Raw genomic sequence first — 20,378 nt, forward strand, 5'->3', positions numbered from 1 at the left:
CACAAACATATCGTATTATATTATATTAATTATATTATATTATTATTCATTCATTTATTTTTCTTCGGCTTAGTCCCTTTATTGATCAGGGCTAACCAATGTGTCACCCTAAATTATATTAATTATATCATATTATTTATATATATATATATATATATATATATATATATATATATATATATATATATATATATATATTAACATATTACACTCAACAGCTTTTACTTTGCTTTATTGGATTGTAGTTGTTTCCCTCTTTAAAACTGAAATTGTACTTTGTTTGCTATATTTCACATACATTTAAATGCATTATCTTTCTATTTCTAAAGATGTTTGGTGACTAAAATATTATTTTTATTAAATTGAACTGTTTGATAAATCTGTTTTGTTCGAATGCACCAAAATATGTTACCCAAATGGATAAAAATATGGGTGACATGGTGGCTCAGTGGTTAGCACTGTAGTCTTATAGCAAGAAGGTCAGTGGTTCGTGTCTCGGCTGGGTCAGTTGGAATGTTATCCCCATGTTCACGTTTCCCCCACAGTCCAAAGACACATGCTATAAGTGAATTAAATAAGCCTAATTTGGCCATAGTGTATGTGTGTGGATGAGTGTGTATGGGTGTTTCCCAGTACTGGGTTGCACCTGGAAGGGCATCCACTTTTTAAACATATGCTGAATAAGTTGGTGGTTCATTCCGCTGTGACGACCCCTGATGTATAAACGGAAGGAAAATGAATGAATAAAAATATTATTTTATAAAATGAGGTGTTTAAAACTAGTCATGTGTTTCTTACTAGTTCCAATTTTACTTACTTTTAAATTGATAACACTTTTAAATAAATAAATAAATAAGTCTATTTAATTATCGTTTTAATTCCATGGCAGAGGACTGACTGACTCTGAGACCATGCGGAAAAGTCATATGAGCGCCTCCGGGAGTCCGAGAGCAGTAGCAGCACAGTCCGCGTTCAGTCAGAGGTATCGACACACAGGCGGCAGAGGCGGACACGCATACGGTGTTTCTCGATGACAGAACTAACGTAAACATACCGTTTCTGTCTCATTTTCACCCAAACACACAGTCAGTCCCGCTCTCTGGAAGCCCGGAGACCAAGAATGACTGACGGAGGAATGTTAATCTCACCGTCGGCTCTCCAGGATCCCGGAGATGGAGCGAGAACTGAAGACATCGCTATGGATTGTACGGACGGGGAAGAGGAATTGTGTTTGGAGGAGATTTTAACACTGTACAGTCAACCGATCAACGAGGAGCAAGCCTGGGCCGTGTGTTATCAGTGCTGCAGGTGGTTAACGCAAAAACACAGGCGGAAAGAGACAGGCGTGAGTCCACCTGGACGGATTGCAGGTCCTGGAGATGTGAGGATCCGGAAGGACGGGAATGTGAAATTATATCAGCCGAACGATCCAGGTAACCGTGATGTTTACACGTGAAGAAGTCACAGTAAATGCGCATTAAATGGCGCAGCATGAAGCCTGGCATCCAAGACGGGTTATTTACATCTGCATTACACTGACATCCAAAATATAAACGGTGTTATTTTGATTAACGGAAGCCATTTTATATTTAGAAACATTTAGGGACGCCCACACACCTCAGTTCTAGCTTCACATGCATATTTTAGGCGCTTTATTCGAGGATGTTTTAAAACACGAGAATTTAATTTATACTTTCTACGTTTGCTTTTATTATATTAGCGTCTCGTGGTTCCTGGACCTTTATTCATCGCATTACCGTTTACAGACCGTTTGCTGTCCGAAATACCGGTTGTGTCGTGGAGACCATCGTGCCGTTGTAAACAATAGGGCCATGTGATGGATTCATCCATAAGCACCTTCAGTCATGAGGCCAACAATAGGGACCTGCTCTTTGGCCTTGTATTCGTGTGAGATCATGCATACTTACTGTCTAGATTCATCATTTAGGCATGTTTATATGCTGTTTGGAACACACAATGCATCAATAATTAAATTTAATGAGTTTAAATTGAAGAAAATAGCCATTTCAGACATCACAATAATTAAAAATTCAATAAAAATAAGAAATAATTAAAGTTTAAAATACATATTTTTTTCATTCATCAAAATGCATCCTGATAACAATATGTTTTCTGTTCAAAAATAACTATTATGTATTTTTACTGTGATTTATGGCAGATGCAGACTAAAATGCCTTTTAATATAACATAACAGCATAAGTATAAGTTGGTTTTATATTCGCACAATTAACGGTCCTTATATTGTTTACCTCGCTAATTTGAATATTGGGTCTGAAATTGCATTGAAATGACTTTTAACAACATTAGCAATGTTTTACTTTGATAGTCATTGGCTGCTATTATTCATTCATTAATTTTCCTTTGGCTTAGTCCCTTTATTCATCAGGGGTCGCCACAGCAGAATGAGCCGCCAACTTATCCAGCATATGTTTTACACAGCGGATGGCCTACCAGCTGCAACCCAGTACTGGAAAACAATCATACACACTCATTCACACACGCACACTGATACACTGCATGTCTTTGGACTGAGTGGGAAACTGGAGCACCTGGAGGAAACCGGGGAGATGTGCAAAAAACGGGGAGAACATGCAAACTCAACACAGAAATGCCAACTGACCCAGCCGGGACTCGAACCAGCAACCTTTTAGCTATGAGGCGACAGTGCTAACCACTGCGCCACCGTGCTGCCTTTGGCTCATTAGATTCAACTTTATTGTCATTACACATGTACAAGTACAAGGCAATGAAATGCAAATATGTTGAAGTTATGATTTCCTTAGTTAGAACTTGCCAATAATACTTTTCCAATTTTTAAGAAGAAAATCAGAATGTGCCAATTTAAATATCAACTTTACCTCAGTTTAAGTAAATTTATGTCAGATTAAGTGTTGTTTCGTTTTACATATGAAATAGGTCCTTTAGTTGCAATTTATATGCTTTGTAGATATATAAAATTATTTTTGTAAATTCAGTTGGAAGCAGACACCTAAGTAAAACCTCTTTTGTCAAATGTTTTTAAAACCTCCTTAAAGTCATCACTATTAAAAGTTAACACCTTTGAAAATGACATTTTTAGCATATCGCTGCATTTCAAACACAAAATAGTGTAGTGCTTTGAATATAGATTACTACTTTCTCTTCTGTTCCATAATAATTAATTTAGAGAGAGGGATTTCTCAGACAGAAGAAGTAAAATTAAATTTTCTGCCATTATCTCATTTAAGTTCCTTAGCCTGAGGCTTTTGGATTTGGCCTCCATCTCTGTTTCTCCTTTGGGAGTTAATCTGACTTGCCAGTTATAAGTATAATTATTGGGATGAATGTCTCAATCCTTACATCACCCTAATTAAGGATTTCGACAATGGGTGAATTAGATTTTGAGCTTTTTTTATTTAGCTAGTGCTTTAATGTTAAGTGCATTTTCCAAGGAACACTTCTGTAGATTTCTTCTGCTTTTACGTATAAAGATTTACGATAGTGTGATTTAGTTGAATATTATTTATCATAATCATCATCAAAGTCATTTTTAAGATTATCAAATGCAGCTGACACACAATAGTCCACTTTTTTCCCCTGATTGGAAATACAAGTCTCTTGCCCTGAAAGCGTATAGTGCCAAATGTCAAGCAGGTAATTAGATCAGATACTCTTTATCGGACAGGAAAATCAAATGCTTATGTAACACAAATGTCTGCTGAATTCTGCTGTCTTTGGGAAGTTTGCTGGCCGGGCAGATGTGGGTATGTTCAAATTACGCTGACTGGCCAATGATATCAGACTTGTGAAGGTGCCAGATTCAGTCCTGATGAATAAGACTGTCTCTTTAACTGTGTTAAATTGTTTGAGTTTGTTAGAGATGTTATGTGTGTGTTAACCTAAATCTGTGTCCATGCTCCAGGTAGTTTTCTCGGATTGCTAAAGCTAGAGCAATTTGTAGTTGCAGCAATCCATGAAACAGCATGCATCCTAACTAGAAAAAAATGACAAGCGCAAGCTCTCCTGATAAGCCTAACTGAAAGATATAGGTTAATCTGAGATGGATAAAGCGTTCACTCTGTCTTTACAAGGTGTTGCATCAAGGCATCAGATAATACAGCATATTTGTCACAGAGGTTGTTAGTATTTTCTTCTATAATAGTAATATATCATTAACATAATTATTAATATATTAAGCTGGCTTGTTTTTAAATAAATTGTTGAACTTGGCTTGGTAAAATAATTATTATTATTCTAATTCTAGTACTCTACTTCTGCTTCTTCTCTATTAGCCAATCACCATAGACAAGAAAAATAATAAAGTTGTGCCTACACGTTGAATGAAAATAGTGGAGTAAAAGTACAGATACAGCGCTGAAAATGTACTCGAGGGAAAGTGAAAGTACACATTTTTAAAACTTCTTAGTAAAGTTAAATTCCTGACACCACTGCCACTGATAGATAAAGGATTAAGTCAAAGCAAAGTGAATGAATGAATGAATGAATGAATATTGTGTTGTCTAAAAGTGAATATAAACACAAAAACATAGCATAAGCATATACATAACATGTTTTGTAGAGCTGTGAACCTACACTGGTCTCTCGGTTCGGTTACGATTGTCATGCCATCAATTCGGTTCAATTCGATATGGAGCATTGACGTCACTTTCCATACACAGTTTATTATTTTTTAAACTGTACCTTTAAACAACCTGAGCATTTTTAGCAAATAATATAAACAAATATAAACATCCCGCTCGCTTTCTGATCCTTGTCTACCAAGTTGTCTTACACCCCTTTGATTGGTCACACGCTCAACAAAAAGGGCTGCGATTGGCTCTTGCGCGCTGCGCTCTTCACAGATGAGTGACACTGATAAGCAGCAGCGGCAATCACAGCTGATTCTGTATCCAGAAGTATCGCTGTAAAACATCCGAAAGGAGAGGTCACGCTAGCAGGTCAAATGGGCCACAGTACGAGAGAGAGAGAGAAATGGAGTACTTTCATTCTCTCAATCGCAGTGAAATAGGGGCTTCTGCTGTAAGTGTCCGTGAAAGACTGTCCAGAAAACACACACGCAGTGAAATTGTGCAGAGTTTATGAGTTATTAAGCAGTTGGAGTGTTGTAAATACTCGCGCTCGCCTCCCTCGCCATAGTAAGCTACGGCGACATAGCGCATATGAGATAAATGACGTCAGTACATAATAACGAGTTATGATTATTACTGAACCGATACCGAATTGTCCACGTCTGCATCGCGGTGCACCAAAGAAACAATTAATTTTGACACCCCTAATGTTTTGTGTTTTAAATTGTGTTTTTTTTAACAACACTTTGATATAAAATTTGAAAATTTCAAGTCGTTTACAGAGTAAAACTTAATTTACAAATGTAAAAATTATTTGTATATATTTTTTTCTAGTCAGGTGGGTTTGCACCTGCTTTTTTGTCAGGCACCCTTGCGAATAGGTTTCCAAGGTAACCAGGTCAGAATGCAGGATGAATAATTTTCAGTGATCTCCTTTCATCTTTATAGGAAGATAATATTACAGTACTCGTATGTTTTCATACAACAATGAAAAGGCCATCCGAGTTGTGCTAAAAGACAAAAGAACTTCTTGAAAAAGACCTTCATTATGTCAGGATGGATTGAGGATTCAGTTCAGACTTCTGTGCGCACCTTCAGTTATATTTGATTTTTCAGTTGTTGAAAATGGCCGTTGCAATGACACTGGGTTCATTCATTAGCGGCAGCAGTGAACTCTGGGTCTCCGCCAGTCCCAAAGGAAGCTCTTTCTTTTAACACTGTAACATTATACCTTCAGTGCCACTAAAGGAAGGGCTGAGAGACAGACATTATGATTCCAACCCATTTCTAGATGTTGTGTATCTCAGGCTGCACTGGTGTAAATTGCCTCTCAGTCTGTTTCCTATAGATTTTGAGTTAATATTTCATGTGAAGGTTGTCTGAGGTGAACCCCTAGGTCTCTCTCTGTAATAAAGAAGTGGGGGAAGGGGTTTCCATGCTCAATTTCCCTTTTATTAAATTTAGTCATATACTGCAAACCCGTCTATAGATGCAAGCCTCAGCAAATACAGTTAATAAACAATATCTTTTATTGTGATTATTATTAGTATGCAAATATAAATGAGCAATTCCATGTAAATGTCAACCTTGTCCTGAAAAAAAAAGAAATTATTATTTAAATAAAACTCTTTCTAGGTTTTTTGTGTAGGCTTGTATTTTACAGTACTGTCAAAATACTCAAAAATCTCCATCAATGTTTTCTTGCAATTATGTTTGATTTACCAAAGTCACACAAGTGCCAATTTCACATCTGTCATGTCTAAAACAGAGAGATGTCACATACATAACAAAGATTTTTCCTCATAAATGCAAAAAGTCAAATAAAATAAATACAATCATGTTTGTTCTATAGATAGCTGACTTTTATTCTTTTGATTAACAATATTTCTTTTTATTTTTGCAAAACAAAGTATGTTGTATACTGTAAACTAGGGTTGCGCGATAGCAATAATTCACGTTACCATAGTATACCAGTTAAAGTATTGTGATACCAAGTAGTATTGCAATGCTGTAATTCATAACTCAAGTCCATGAAATAAAGTTGTCAGAAATACTATATTTTTGTTATAATAGGCCTATAATCGATCAAAATTAGGTAGCTACCAGGTAGCTTTTTTCAATTATTTTCCATACCGTGAGTGAAGTCATGTGATCCGCAGGCGCAGCCTGCATGTGATCTCATAGCCCTCGCCATGGCTGTCCTCGACACTGACGCGCACCTCTCAAAGAATTTAACTACATGTCGCAATGACATGTAGTGCAAGCTTTGTGATTGGTCAGCTTGGTAGCGCTGACAAGTGTGGGCGGGACCACCTACTGCCAGGTAGCGTTTTGAAAGAGCTATTGCAGAGCAACACGAACAGCATGCAGAAGTATAAATGCACGGCAACATGCGAGGCATGCACCGTGGGTCATGCCGATCACTCGACGCAGAAGTATAAACCAGCCTTAACACTGATTAAGTTATACTTCTGCATTGAGCGCACACGTAAGGTCCGGCACAGCCTTCGCACGGTTGCATACCCGCGCACCTCTTAAACAATGTAACTACACACCGCAACGACACTTAGAGCAGGCTTTGTGATTGGTCGCAGAAAAATTTCAGTTGTTCAACGTTGATGTACAATAAATAATCATAGACGGTGTGTTTTTCCTTCAATAATTTTTTTTATTTATTTATTTTTTAATAATAATTTTTTATGGGTTTTCACCTTTATTGTCTGGAGATTAGAGACAGAAAAGTGTGGGGAGCAGAGAAAGGGGAAGGATCGGCAAAGGACCTCAAGCCGGGAATCAAACTCGGGTCACCGCGAGCACCTCTGTGCTTTGTGTCAACGCACTAACCACTAGGCTATTGGCGCCGACCTTCAATTATTTTAAAATCAAGTAATGCGCCCATCATTCAAAAATCTCTGATTTGTAATATGTGAGCATATTTATTGGACAAAACCTGTCAATGAACTATGAAGGCAAAAACATAAAATAAATAAAATAATCATTCATAAATCCTAATCGAGTTAAAATGTTCAGTTAATCGAGATTTTGATTTTTGGCCAAGTCAGCCAGCCCTACTACTTGAATTTAATTCATAATTCCCTTATTATTGAAAAAGTATCTGCACATTACTTTACCTAAAATGCATGAGCTCTTTTTGTTTATTTTGTAGATATCTGACCAACAAAAAATTCATTAAAATAAAGATACAAATTTTACTGAACGAAATTTGTTACAAAAAGAGCATTTTTCTTACAAGATTTTTCATCTATTGTTTGTGTTGTCGTCTTATCCGATAGGAATACAAAGTAATTCAGAATTTCACTTTGTGAGTCGTTCTTTTAAAGAGATTGTTGCGGTTGTTGTAGCTACTAAATCATATTGACAGAAATGAACTGATTCATATGTGCGTTTAAACTGAAGCGTCAGAAATAAAGCGTGCAATAGGCTAAAGGTAGAATTCTACACAGTTTTGCAACCTTAAAAGGCTTCTCTATTCAAATGAAAGAGTCTATTGTTGCACAAACGTGTGAGCATTTTAGTGACTTTTCCACATGCAATATTATGTATTGTAGACCGTTAATGACGATACTACCATTTTCAAACTACAGTGGCAGCGCCAGTATTTTGGAGCCAAAGTATCCCGATACTACCATAGTACCAGTAAACCCTGCTACCCTACTGTAAACTCGCATACCTTTTTGGGTCACTTCCGTAACGCATATTTATTTTCCTTATTTAAAATTTTACAAATGTTTACAGATTGATACTTTTCTGATCCCATAACTCTGTGGTTAGTTGTTTTGGAAGATATAAACAGATGTTTTTATATGATGTTAACATACTTTCTCTGTGTATTTATGCTTTAAGTTTTTAATGAAATGTCACATCTGGAATTGCTCAAATATTAAACTTGAGCACATATCTCATCCATTGTCATCTGTGGTTTAGAATTGAATCGTGTTGAGGTGTGGTGTGTTTTGGAGAAACTGCTATTGATAGAGGCACCTGAGAAATAGTGGATTTAATTATTATTTTTACTTAGACCAAACATCTAATTAACCACCACCTGCAGTGCGTACAACAGAAAGAAGAAGTCAGGTTCTTTCTGTAAGGTTCCATTCATTTGTACATGGGAACTGATTTTTAGTGCTAACTTCTAAACCATTAAACAGATCTGCTATGAGTTGTGAAGCTGGTAATCAGTGGTTTGCTTCTATTGAAGTCGTCAGCCTACATTTTCAAGGTGAAGCAAGTGAACGCTTTATTGAGTACTAGATGCATAACACAGATAAACCATTTTGTAAACATTTATGAGGGGTGTGAAGGCTTTCACTTGATGATGTCTAAGTGATTTCAGCCATAATTGAAATTCAGACTTTTTGAATTCAGACATACAAATGAGAGAAAATAGTGCTTTTTATTTGTCTGGTAAGTCTTAATGGCAGTTGGACACAAATATTTAAAAATCTAATGTAAAATGACATTTGGCAGTCTTCATTATAAAAATGTAATTTAATTAGGCATGGGATGATAACTGGTTTTAAGGTTTGGAAAAGTCAATGTATTAAAATGGCAAAAATATTTTGTTATACTGGTTCCAAGGTGTATGTAAAGTGTTTAAGTGTTTTATAATGTGTTGTAAAGAAATCTGTGTTTTGAACCTAATATAGTAGAAGTCAATGGTTTATTTTAATTATGTTGACCGACATGTTAACTGTTCCAAAATATTATAAATCTTTCCTAAAATGTAATATATTGTGTTAAATGGGGGAAAAAGTTGTAGTTTTTTTACTAAGACATTTAAAAGAAATTATTTTACAGCAATAAACACAATACTGTGAAACAGTGATATTTTATCCAAGGTTATCATACCGTCAGAAACTTATACCGGCCCATGCCTAAATTTAACTAGTCTTAGTTAAAGCTACAAATGCTGTGGTTTCTTGTGCCTGTATGCTTTAAACTCACTTGATATGTTTAATAGAAAAAAACAAAACTAAACAAATGCAGTTAATAAACTTTGTTAATAATTATGATGATTATATAACATATACATAATTAGTGGTTTGCTTCTGTTGTAACCTCAAGAGCAAGGACATGTGCTTCACTTAGTAGTATCTGGCTGCAGACTTGCAAATGCAGGCTAAGCGATGCAGTCTCAGACACGTGCACTCAGTAGAGCTAGGGCGTACTCTTACTAGACACGGTTGCCTTGAACAGTGCCGAAACGCAGTTGTCCCCTCTCCCCCAACGATCTGCACTCACACTGCATCTTTACCTTTCGAACCTGAGCACACTTACTTCATAGATGATGCGACTGTTCAGTTTACAGGAAGAGAAGCGCTCTCGCTCAGCACAGTGAAGATTGCTTTAGTTATATCAATTTAGTCGTTTGGGATGCAATGACACACAGTCAAATATTTTGTGGGAACAGATCCACCACTTTTGAAGGTCATAAATTATCATTAAAATCCTCGTGCTGCAGGTATTAAGAGGTTTGCTGAAGTTGCAGCTGACATGCAGCGAGGGGTTTTGCATCTTTAATAAACTATTACAGTTTGCGTTAATTGAAAATTAAGAACGATTAATAAATTCATATGAAACAGTCCTTTAAAAGTGATGTCGCGTCTTCAGTTTCGGGCTCAGTCACGCTTTGCACTCACACTACAAGCATACCACACCAAAGCCCAACCGAACCATGCTTTGGCACACCTCTTTCAACCGGGCAAGGATCAGCCAACTGAACCCAGCCTGAGCCCAATTCGGAACACTCACACTTGTCATATGAACCAGGAAACGTGCCTGGGCACGGTTCGGATGGCATAGTGTGAGTGCACCCCAATGACATCACTGTGGAGGGTAGGGGTGGGGTTAGGGGCGGAATTAGGTGTGCACATTTAAAACATCGCATGCAGTCTCAGCTTGCATGTGCACCCAATCTGCAGCCAGACTCTCACTTCACCAGGGAGATGATGGGGATCAACCAACTTGCAGATATGCTCCAAAATATTCACAACGAGGTAGCTAACACTTGTCTATGCCTTGGTAAATGACCATAGAATAAGTAGGGTAATCAACAGCTTGTGATAAACGATTTTAAATCCAAACAGTTTAAATGGTTTTATAGGCAACCACTTTGTGCATTTAAAATCCGTAAACGCACGGCAAGCCATTGATTATGCCTGAATTATTTCTTAAATCTTATACAAGGTATTTCAAAATGTATTTATGTTTTTTTTTGCACTAATTAATGTCAGCTCACACATTGTTAAAACAAAAATGATGACACTATCATATAGTAACCCAAACCTCATCAGGCAACCAACCAGAAAAACATGACAATCACTTTTAGAAATGCACTAATAACAACCACCACCAAATAGAAAAGTCTTTAAGATAATTGACAGATTTATAGACAAAGAGATATGTGTGTTAATAAATGTATAAATGTTTTGATTTATGTGATTTGAACACATTGAGTGGGATCTAATGTTTTACTTTTTGTTCTCCCCATTGCAGATAAGCACACACCGCCCAGCTCATCAATAGAGGTGAGTCATTCTTTTCGCTTTGTTGAGGTGCCAGACTGGTTTTTGACTTTTGTGAAAAAATGACTCATTCTGTTGCTATATTTGGCAACGACAATCAGCTTGACAAGGCATCCTGAGGAAAAAACCCAGTTTTCTACTCTGTTTGTTTGGCTTCTGAAGGTTTCGGCTGTGTGAATTAGGTGTGAGTGGTTTTTTGGGAGTCCCCGCATCTGTGGCAACCTCATTGTTTTGATGGTATTCATTAGCTCTTTCTTCTTTGTTGGCCTGACAGCAGTGTAGATCTCAAAGATTCAATGTTTTTGGTCTCTAACGCTCCCTGCCACTCTGGGAAGTAGCCAAAGCTTTGCCGTAATCCATTCGGAAAGTTTTCCCAAGCTTTTCACCACCAAAAGATCTCCTGCCATCTGATTTGTACAGGACGAGATGCATTTACTGCTGATTCATTTTGTAAACAAAGCAAGCGCTGCACGTGTATATATGTATATGATGCTAAATTTTTTTAAATCTGAAATCTCTTGGCTGATATATTTTAAAATGCCCTCAGCGGTAACAGATGGGTCCACAGAGGGGATGCACACATGCAATCTCTCGCCCCCACACACACACACACACACACACACACAAACAGAAAAACACATGCGGCTGTGCATGCTTGCATTCAAGCCTTCTCTGAAGCAGATTATCAAGCGAGCACTGGATGGTAGACTCGTGACTGTGAATGAGAGGATATTCAGAGAGCAAAACAGCAGGGCTCTGCCTCATCTGCACACAAACACTTTTTCCGTTAGAGGCGATGCGTAGCACAGAAAAGCCATTTTGTAAACATTTATGAGGAGTGTGACTCTTTCGATTGATGAGAGATGATGTCTAAGTGTTTTCAGCCATAACTGAAATTCAGACTTTTTCACCCTCTCATTTTGTTCAAAGTTGCTACAATAAGTATAACCCAATAAGTTAAGGTAACTCAAACCATTTGAGGAAACCGATTGCAAAAAAAAAAAATTTAAGTTAAAAAACTAATCCTAATGAGTACTGTGAACTTAATCCATTTAAGTGAAGCAATTTTGAGCACAGTAAAACCCAATAAATGAAGAGAACTCAAACTAACTGAGTACTGTAAAACCCAATAAGTTAAGGCAACTCAAACCGTTTGAGAAAACCGATTGCTACAAACCATTTGAGTTAAAAAACAAATCTATATGAGTGCTGTGAACTTCCTCCATTTAAGATTAAGTTATGAGGTATTTAATTAACTCATTTCCTTCAACACTGAAGTTCAAAACTCTTTTTAAATGAGTAGAATTAACTTCCAGTAAATTTTGAGTTATCTACACTTATTTCATTTGATAAAGTTAAATGTTAGGTTTTACAGTGTACTTACTTTAAGTATTAAGTTCCATGTAATGTTACTATTTTCCATGCATTTAACATGAGGGACGCTTTTTCTTTCTTTCTTTTTTTTACAATAAAACGTTTTGGTGGTGTTCGATGCATCATCACAGAAATGTTTGTGATAAGGGACGTTATTGCCATTTTTAGAGCATTTTGTGGCTTTTTTTTTAAAAATACAAACATAAAACTTAAATTTTAACTATTAGACATTCAAAAGAAATGAAAAAAAAAGCAAACAGTCATAAACTTAATAATCAATAATTAAACATACGTTTCCCAACCACCCACCCACCAGTGCTATCCAATGGAAAAAGTAGGTACTAAAGGCATAGTAAACCTATTAAGCACATGTTTGTAGAAAGGAAATAAAAGGGGACCCAATTTTTTACAAATTGCAAAATCTTGTCTATTAGGGTATGCCTGATTTTTTTCCAGATGTAATGTACTCGTTAACTCTGTCAGCTTTAATTTAAGGGTTGGAACTTCTTTTTTTTTTCCAAAACAAAAAGGATAAGTTTTTTGGCAGAGATCAGCCCATATGAAACAAACTGTTGTTGTACCTGTGCAAGTCTCAAAAATTCTTTGTAAACTCTAAATGTAATTAATATAGGATCCGGTTCAATCTGAATGTCTAATTTATCTAAAAAAACTTGGAATATTTTGTTCCAGCTTTCATTTGAGAACAGACTTCAGCAGAGTCGCAAACCTTAAATCTCATACACGAGGACTAAAACAGCTTTTATATTGTCATATAGCACAGGTATTTAAGCATGTAAACGAGAGCGAGAGAGCACAATGTCCGTCACGCAACCAATATAAACTAAAATAAAACTAGTGCATACATCACGTCCATAAATCACGCCATCGACATTACATTAAGATGCCCAAAGGTTTAAAAAAGCTTAAATATCAAAAGAAGATGGACAAATGAGAAACTTTCTGTCATAAACTATAGTAAAACAGCTTGTCAAAAACTGCGAACAGATTACATATAGGAATAGAGAAAAGAGCACTCTTTAATCATCAGCTGTTAGTCAGCACCCGCTCTTTGTTTTTTTTTGTTTTTTTTACCTGGTCATTGCGTCTTTGCCATGTGCTGTGTAAATGCAGACGATCGGAAATGAGTCACTTTTAAAAGATAATTTAAGCAGGTCACTGAAAAAAATCGGATACAGTCACAAAATCGGAATTGACCATCATGATCTGCAGTGTAAATGCAGCCAAATGTCCTTGTAAAATAGCTTTACCAGTATTTGTGAATATATTTTGTACTTTTATGGAAGTGAGCTGCAGCCTTAAAACAGAGCTCGTATGGATGATGACTTCCAAACCATCAGCAGTTTTCATGAAAATATGAACATTTATCTTTTCTGTAGTAAAGGAGTTCCCTGAACTGACTGGCTTCTCAAGCAGATTAGATGAGATGCACAATCAGCTAAAATATTGCTGACATTCCTTAATATATAAACATAATGGCCATTATATATATTGTCACTAACAATTATTCAGGTCATGGCATGTTTTGAACAAGAAGTCGATGTATTCATTATTGCGACAGATCTTGTGTTTTAACATTTTAAAGGATTTAAATTCACCATGAACGTGTCATAAATTGGTGTTTACTGTATTACATGTTAGCAGTTTTAATACAAGTAAAACTAAAATTGTTTATGGCCTACAAAAATTTTGTAATTCTAGTTTGAAGCAGACATTATTGAGTACTTCTTTTTTCCCCCAGCAAGAACCCTGATAAGATTATGTTTATAAAATCAAATATAATAAAATAAAATCATCCGAGACATCCTGCCGTTTTTTCAGAAAATCAGAGTGTGAGTAAATGTCATCACAAAAATAAGATATTAATTGACATTTATTTGTACACCGCAGTAAAAAAACAACCAAAAACAGCCGTTTGAAATGGTTTCAAATCTGGCAGAACAGTATTTGTTTCCCAGATCAACTCTACAGTGTTTTCCTCTTGAAAGAATCTCTTTCTGAGCAAATCATTTGTCAGTGATTCAGTGATCAATTCACAAATATCATTCAGATCCATTCAGAAAAAAACGGTTACTTATAAACTATGTTTTGTAAAACATAGTTGATATTCAACAGTAGAGTAACAATAGAGTTATATTCACATTTCTCAAAATATCTCCTTATTTGTTTCAGAGAAGGTATCATAAATTGGTATTTGCTGTATTACACGTTAGCAGAACAGTATTTGTTTCTCAGATCAACTCTGCAGTGTTTTCCTCTTGAATGAATCTCTTTCTGAGCAAATCATTTGAGTGAGTGATTCAATGATTCATTCACAAATATCTTTCTGATCCATTCAGATGATAACCTATTGCTTCTAAACTGAGATTTGTATATATTTTTTGGTGTAAACATCTTGTAAGCAGGCCTCAGAGAACAGTACAAGTTCATGACCACTCGCAGTTCCAAAAGAGCGACATTCACATTCTTCCAAATATCTCCTTTTCTGTTTCAGAGGAAAAAAAAAAGAAAGTCATACAGGTTTGTAATGACATGACAAGTAAATGATGACACTTTTGCTTTGTACATAATGCTTCATGTGTACACTTTCATGTTGGATCAGAGCTTTGGGCGGAGGCGGTCTTCTCTTCATAAAGAGTATGTGTGTGTGTGTGCTCTGTTCCACATTACTGCACTTCTCTCTCTGTCTCTCTCTCTCAGTGATCATGTGATTTTGCATGTTTAAGACCTCGCCCTCATGGCCAAGTTGAGCTGAAGTATTGGTGAACTGCTGTTTGCTTCACTCGCCACATCCACAGCCCCGTCTGGCTGTTTCTCAGACCAAGGATACCCAGCAGTCTGTGACCTAATAGCAGTTTTTTCCATGCAGATGTCTTCCTAAAGATCTGGTTTCAGACAGGCCTCCTGAAGGCAGCACCATAATGTCTAGTGATCGAGAACTAATAATTGAAGTTTTAGAACAGTTGATTTTTGTAAGTTAAGCAATTGTAGTTTTGTCATTTTATGTAGTTTTGAATGTTACATTTAAGCGACGATAACATTTAATGTAATGGGGTTGCAGTTAAATGTTTTTGCAATTTTTATGTTTTTAAATATATATATATATATATATATATATATATATATATATATATATATATATATATATATATATATATGTATATGTATATGTATATGTATATGTTGCTTTTTTTAATTATAAAACATAATAGAACCAGTTCAGTCATTTAAAGGATACATTCTTTGTATTTTAAAAGACTTTTTGACTTTGATTCACTGGGTTCTATTTCAATGATCTAGGCGCAAAGTCTAAAGCACAGGGCACAAAAGCATTAAGGGCCTGTCCGAATCCACTTTTGCTATTTTAAGGACAGAAAAATACACTCTGCATTGCAGCGCATGGTCTAACAGGGTTGAGCTTATTCTCTTAATGAGTTTTGGGTGTGTTTTGAGAATAAACCAATCAGAGTCTCATCTCCCATTCCCCTTAAGTCAGTTGCGTCTCGCCATGACGCATTTGCTATTTACATGGCGGACTTTGTAAGTGAAAAAACTGAACGCTTCACTAGCAAGAAAACAGTTAAACAGGCCATCTCCAGTGTGAGGATAAAGAGCGAGCCTCCTCCAATTGGCCTTTACTTTCACTTTCTCTTTCTCTCTTTCGTGGATATGAAAATGTTGTTGTAGGCTACGCAGATATCCAATAACCTACATAATTAATTTCGTTTGTTAAGTGCAAAGATTTGTTTCAAAACTATTTCTAAATTCAGTTCTAATTTGCAGCAAACAAATAAATAAACAATAATAACGAAGTGTGGTTCGTTATATCCAAACACACATGCTATGCCCCATTTGGTCCAAAACCTGACAGGTGGACAAATCTAAGCTTGTTTTTATTAAAACAAATATAAATATGCATATAATAAATAATACTGCTAATAATAATAACATTATACAAAAGGAAGTTGTCATGAATAAACAAAAAAAAGCCCCCCCCCCAAGATGAAGGCATAAAGGCAGTTGTTTTTATGTTTATGTAGAAAATAATCATTTTTGTAATATTTTAATCCTTTAATTCTCTTTCGTTTGTAAAGATATTTGTGTATTGCTGTACATCCTGTGTGTTTTAAGCAATGTGTAAGAGAGGTGCACAACTAACGTGGGACTTTAGACCTGCTCTTAGCTGATCTATTGGACACTATTTTAGTTCCTCAAAATTGCAACGCGCCAACAATGCGCATCAACACACGTCTTTTCTAGACCAAAACACTCATGAGTCCACAAAGTGGTGCAAATGGATTTGCTATTTAAACAACATGGCGGAAAATGGAAAATTAAGGTTGCGTTGGTCTGAATATAGCAACACGTTGGGGCAAACATGTCCTGTGCCTTATTGTGTTGGGTGTATGATAGGGTCTTGAGAGACTACAGAGAGCCTTTCTTGTATCACTAAATATCAGTTTGTGCAGTATCCAGGTCTTTCCATTTTGCTGTGTATTCTGGGTTACAACAGCATACTAAGGATTGTATCTGGGCTTCATTTGAATTTTTTTAAGTATTTAATTTTCTTTGTAAAATGTAAATTTTATTTTAGCTTTATTTATGTATTTTTGAAATTCATTTTGTTAATCAGTAGCAACATTGGCCTAATGTCACTGACCCAGCGATGGTCAAATCTGTTCTGCTGCCTTAAAAAACATTCAGATGGAGAGAACTCATATACAGCATGTCATGATGCAACATATATTCAGCTTTCACACACATCCATAATCTGTCTGTTAAAGTGACCTGTAAGTTATTTATCATTAGTAAACAGTTAAGCGTGATTTGTCAATCCCGAATCATATTGATCCATCCTCAAAGTGGTGTTGATTGGGGAAGGGTGCTCTGTTGGACTCCATCCGGCCCTCTCTGGCCTTTGGCAGTTCCTGCGACAAAATGAAACAAGCTGACCCACTTTTCCCCATTAACTCAGTACTACTGGCAGGACTCAAATGCTTTATAAATAGGAGAATAGTAATCACATTTAGATGCCTTGGCTTCTCACCAGGGACCTTCAGCTAAAAACAAACCCACTCCATCAAAATCAGACTGGGTTTCCAAGTTCCTTCTCATTCACGGATTCACATTCACCAACCAATCATTAAAATGTTTTTTTTTACTGACAAGCATAAAGGGAAAAAAGATTTTGAGGTTGATTTTTGACTGATAGCTATCTTGGCAGCTCATTGTAAATTTATAAGGATCACCGTGTTTTCTTCCTCAAAGGTGCAGAGACCAAGACGATTAAGCCCAAGATTCAGTCAGTGGCTAAAAGGGGATTATCAGACCTCTTAATGAGAGTTTCTTAACGCTACAGGTCATATACCTGTCTTGAGTGAGATACTACTGTTAAGCCTGAAGCATTCTTTTAAGAAGTTATAGAGCTACGATATATCTATAATACAGAAATGAACACTTGATTTGTTTAGAAATAATGTAATCTTCCTTGTTCGCCATGGCTGTACCATGCTGGTTGAACAGAGTATAAGAAAAAAGTAAAAAAAAAAAAAAAAAAAGGGTAGTTGGTTTACAGTGCCCTGCTTAAATGACTTCTGCAGCCACAGACACCACTAGTCTCTCACAGCACATCACTACACAGTATTTTAGTTCAATCACATTAACTTTTCTAATCAACTCAACTTGCATCAATCAAACTGACTAAAATATTAAGATCAATTTTGTATAACTTTTAGACACAATTTTTTTGGTGAAATCTGATTGGCTTATTAAAATAAGTTAAATCAACATAAAAATGTTTGTTGTCTCAACTTTTTGTCATTAAATTCCTTATAGCGCAGTCTCTCACTGGTCATCACTAGTCTCTCACATTGCTTTGCTGTGATCTTGATCATCTCGTTTTTAGTATTCATTTCAGTGACTACACCTCTGTTGCCAAGGATTTTCCATCTAGAGATTTTCAATCAGGTTTACATCAGGTCTCTGGGCTGCCATTTCATTACTTCAGTGTTTTTAGCTTCAAGTAACTGCCTATGCGCTATGCTGCTTATATGCGCATAAATAATCGATTGATGGAAATGCCAAGATGCACATAAAATACGAATGCGCATAACTGAGTAGCACAAACTTTTTATTTGATAAGAAAAAATGCGCATGTAGTACAATGGAAACACTTTTATCGAACAAATTTCAGTATGTGCATGAAAAGTCATGTGATTTTGTTATAAGAGATCATGTGATGATAAAAATGTGTGTGAATGGACAAACCAGTAGGCTGAGCACACTGTAAAACATCTGAAATGTTGTTTTGGCCATTCTAAAACGCCTTAATCATCTCAGTATTAGTGTTTTTATATTAAGAATTACCTCCAGAACTGTCTGTGCTCCGCATCTCAGGCCTTCAAACACCACCACACGTTCATTGTGTGTCGGCGTATTGTCTTAGGCGCTAGTCATTTATTAAATAAAGAAAAGATTGACGCAACTTCTCCTACCACAGCAAATTCCGTTTTTACTGTTGATATTTGGTGCCAGTTAATCAGGAAGTGACGGTTTTGTTCTCTTTGACTTGTTGGATGGAAACGCTGCTTTATTTGCACATCTTTGATGCGATATTCCAGTTTTGCACATAAATTTAATTCACTGGATGGAAACATATAGCTATTGTCCTGTGTGAAATTTGCTGGCTGTTTGGCTGTGAATGCAGGATCTTCTGATGAACTCCAGCTGCAGAAAACGTCCTCCAAAGTTCACCTCTACTGACTTCCTAACGCACTTTTGGTTCAGTCTTACTCCAGTTTGATGACAAACATAATGTTTACCTTTTGGAGCAGTTTTCCATCGACACAATATGGTCCTCAACAAAGATTAAATCAATTAGATAATTAGATGCATTTTGAATAATTGCTCATTGCTATTCTTCCTATTACCCAGTCCACTTGTGTACTGATTTATTTTTTTTTTTTTGTGGATGATTGTTTTTTAGGGCACTAGGTGTCTAGTGCCTGTCTTTGTGGATGCTTTTAAAGGGTCATGAAATCCCCTCTTTCGGTTCAAGTCTACCTTAGAATTTTGTCAAAAAATGCTTCATAATGGCCATAAGTTTACAAGGTTAAAATGCAAAAAAATAAACAGGAATTTAATGTTCTGCTACATTTGTTATTCGTAATTTCATATACACATAACTACAATTTGTTAAATCAATATAATATTATTATTATACTAATATATATAGTAATATGAAAATGTTCATCTGATTTATGTACAATCCAGTTTGTACAGTCATTTTTTCTGTCTTTTAGTAGAGATATTATATGAGACTTGTTTGTTTACCAAATAAACAAATGAATCTAATTGGATTTGCGTTTTAAACATTAAATAAAAGTTATAAAGATATTATGTTTTATTTCACATATTAAGGTTTTAGTTTTGATACTCCCAAAATAATTCCGCAGATATCCGCAGATTTTTACCAAAATTGTCCACAGAAATAGCAAAAACGTCCGCAATGAGAAACTGACGCATCATCACTCCACTAGCAGATTCGCACTACGTCACCTATTTTGATCTCGCCTCAGAAATTATTTTAAACCCAGAAGATGAAATTAGCTGACAAAAGCTCAAAATTATCCAGGTTTCCCCACAATTAAAGCTAACAAGTGCTAACATTGTCTTAAATGATGCTCAACACACACAAATCTGTTAAAATCTCAAAAAAAGTACTTGAGGGTTTCTTGAACCTTTAAATAGCACAGTCAAATGCACAGCCTTATAAAAATATTGAATGAGGAACACTGAGCTTTAGACATGCTTTGTGTGATGGGGTTGAATGTTGGAAGTCTATTAAACACCT

General features: G+C 36.0%; 1 protein-coding gene across 6 annotated transcripts in view; it reads left to right on the forward strand.

The window, feature by feature from the left end:
- Positions 1-949: 949 nt before the first annotated feature.
- Positions 950-20,378, forward strand: part of spire1a (spire-type actin nucleation factor 1a) — a 99,845-nt gene continuing 80,416 nt past the window's right edge. For 3 of the 6 annotated variants that reach the window (XM_056480353.1, XM_056480355.1, XM_056480357.1), the window contains exons 1-2: positions 950-1,433; positions 11,106-11,137. In XM_056480353.1, the coding sequence (XP_056336328.1) occupies positions 1,121-1,433; positions 11,106-11,137 (345 nt within the window). In that variant the 5' untranslated portion in view covers positions 950-1,120. The remainder of the gene's footprint in view (positions 1,434-11,105; positions 11,138-20,378) is intronic. The other 3 variants (XM_056480354.1, XM_056480356.1, XM_056480358.1) reach the window with 1 other exon arrangement.

This window comes from Danio aesculapii, chromosome 19 (genome assembly GCF_903798145.1).
Source record: "Danio aesculapii chromosome 19, fDanAes4.1, whole genome shotgun sequence".
Lineage (NCBI taxonomy): Eukaryota > Metazoa > Chordata > Actinopteri > Cypriniformes > Danionidae > Danio > Danio aesculapii.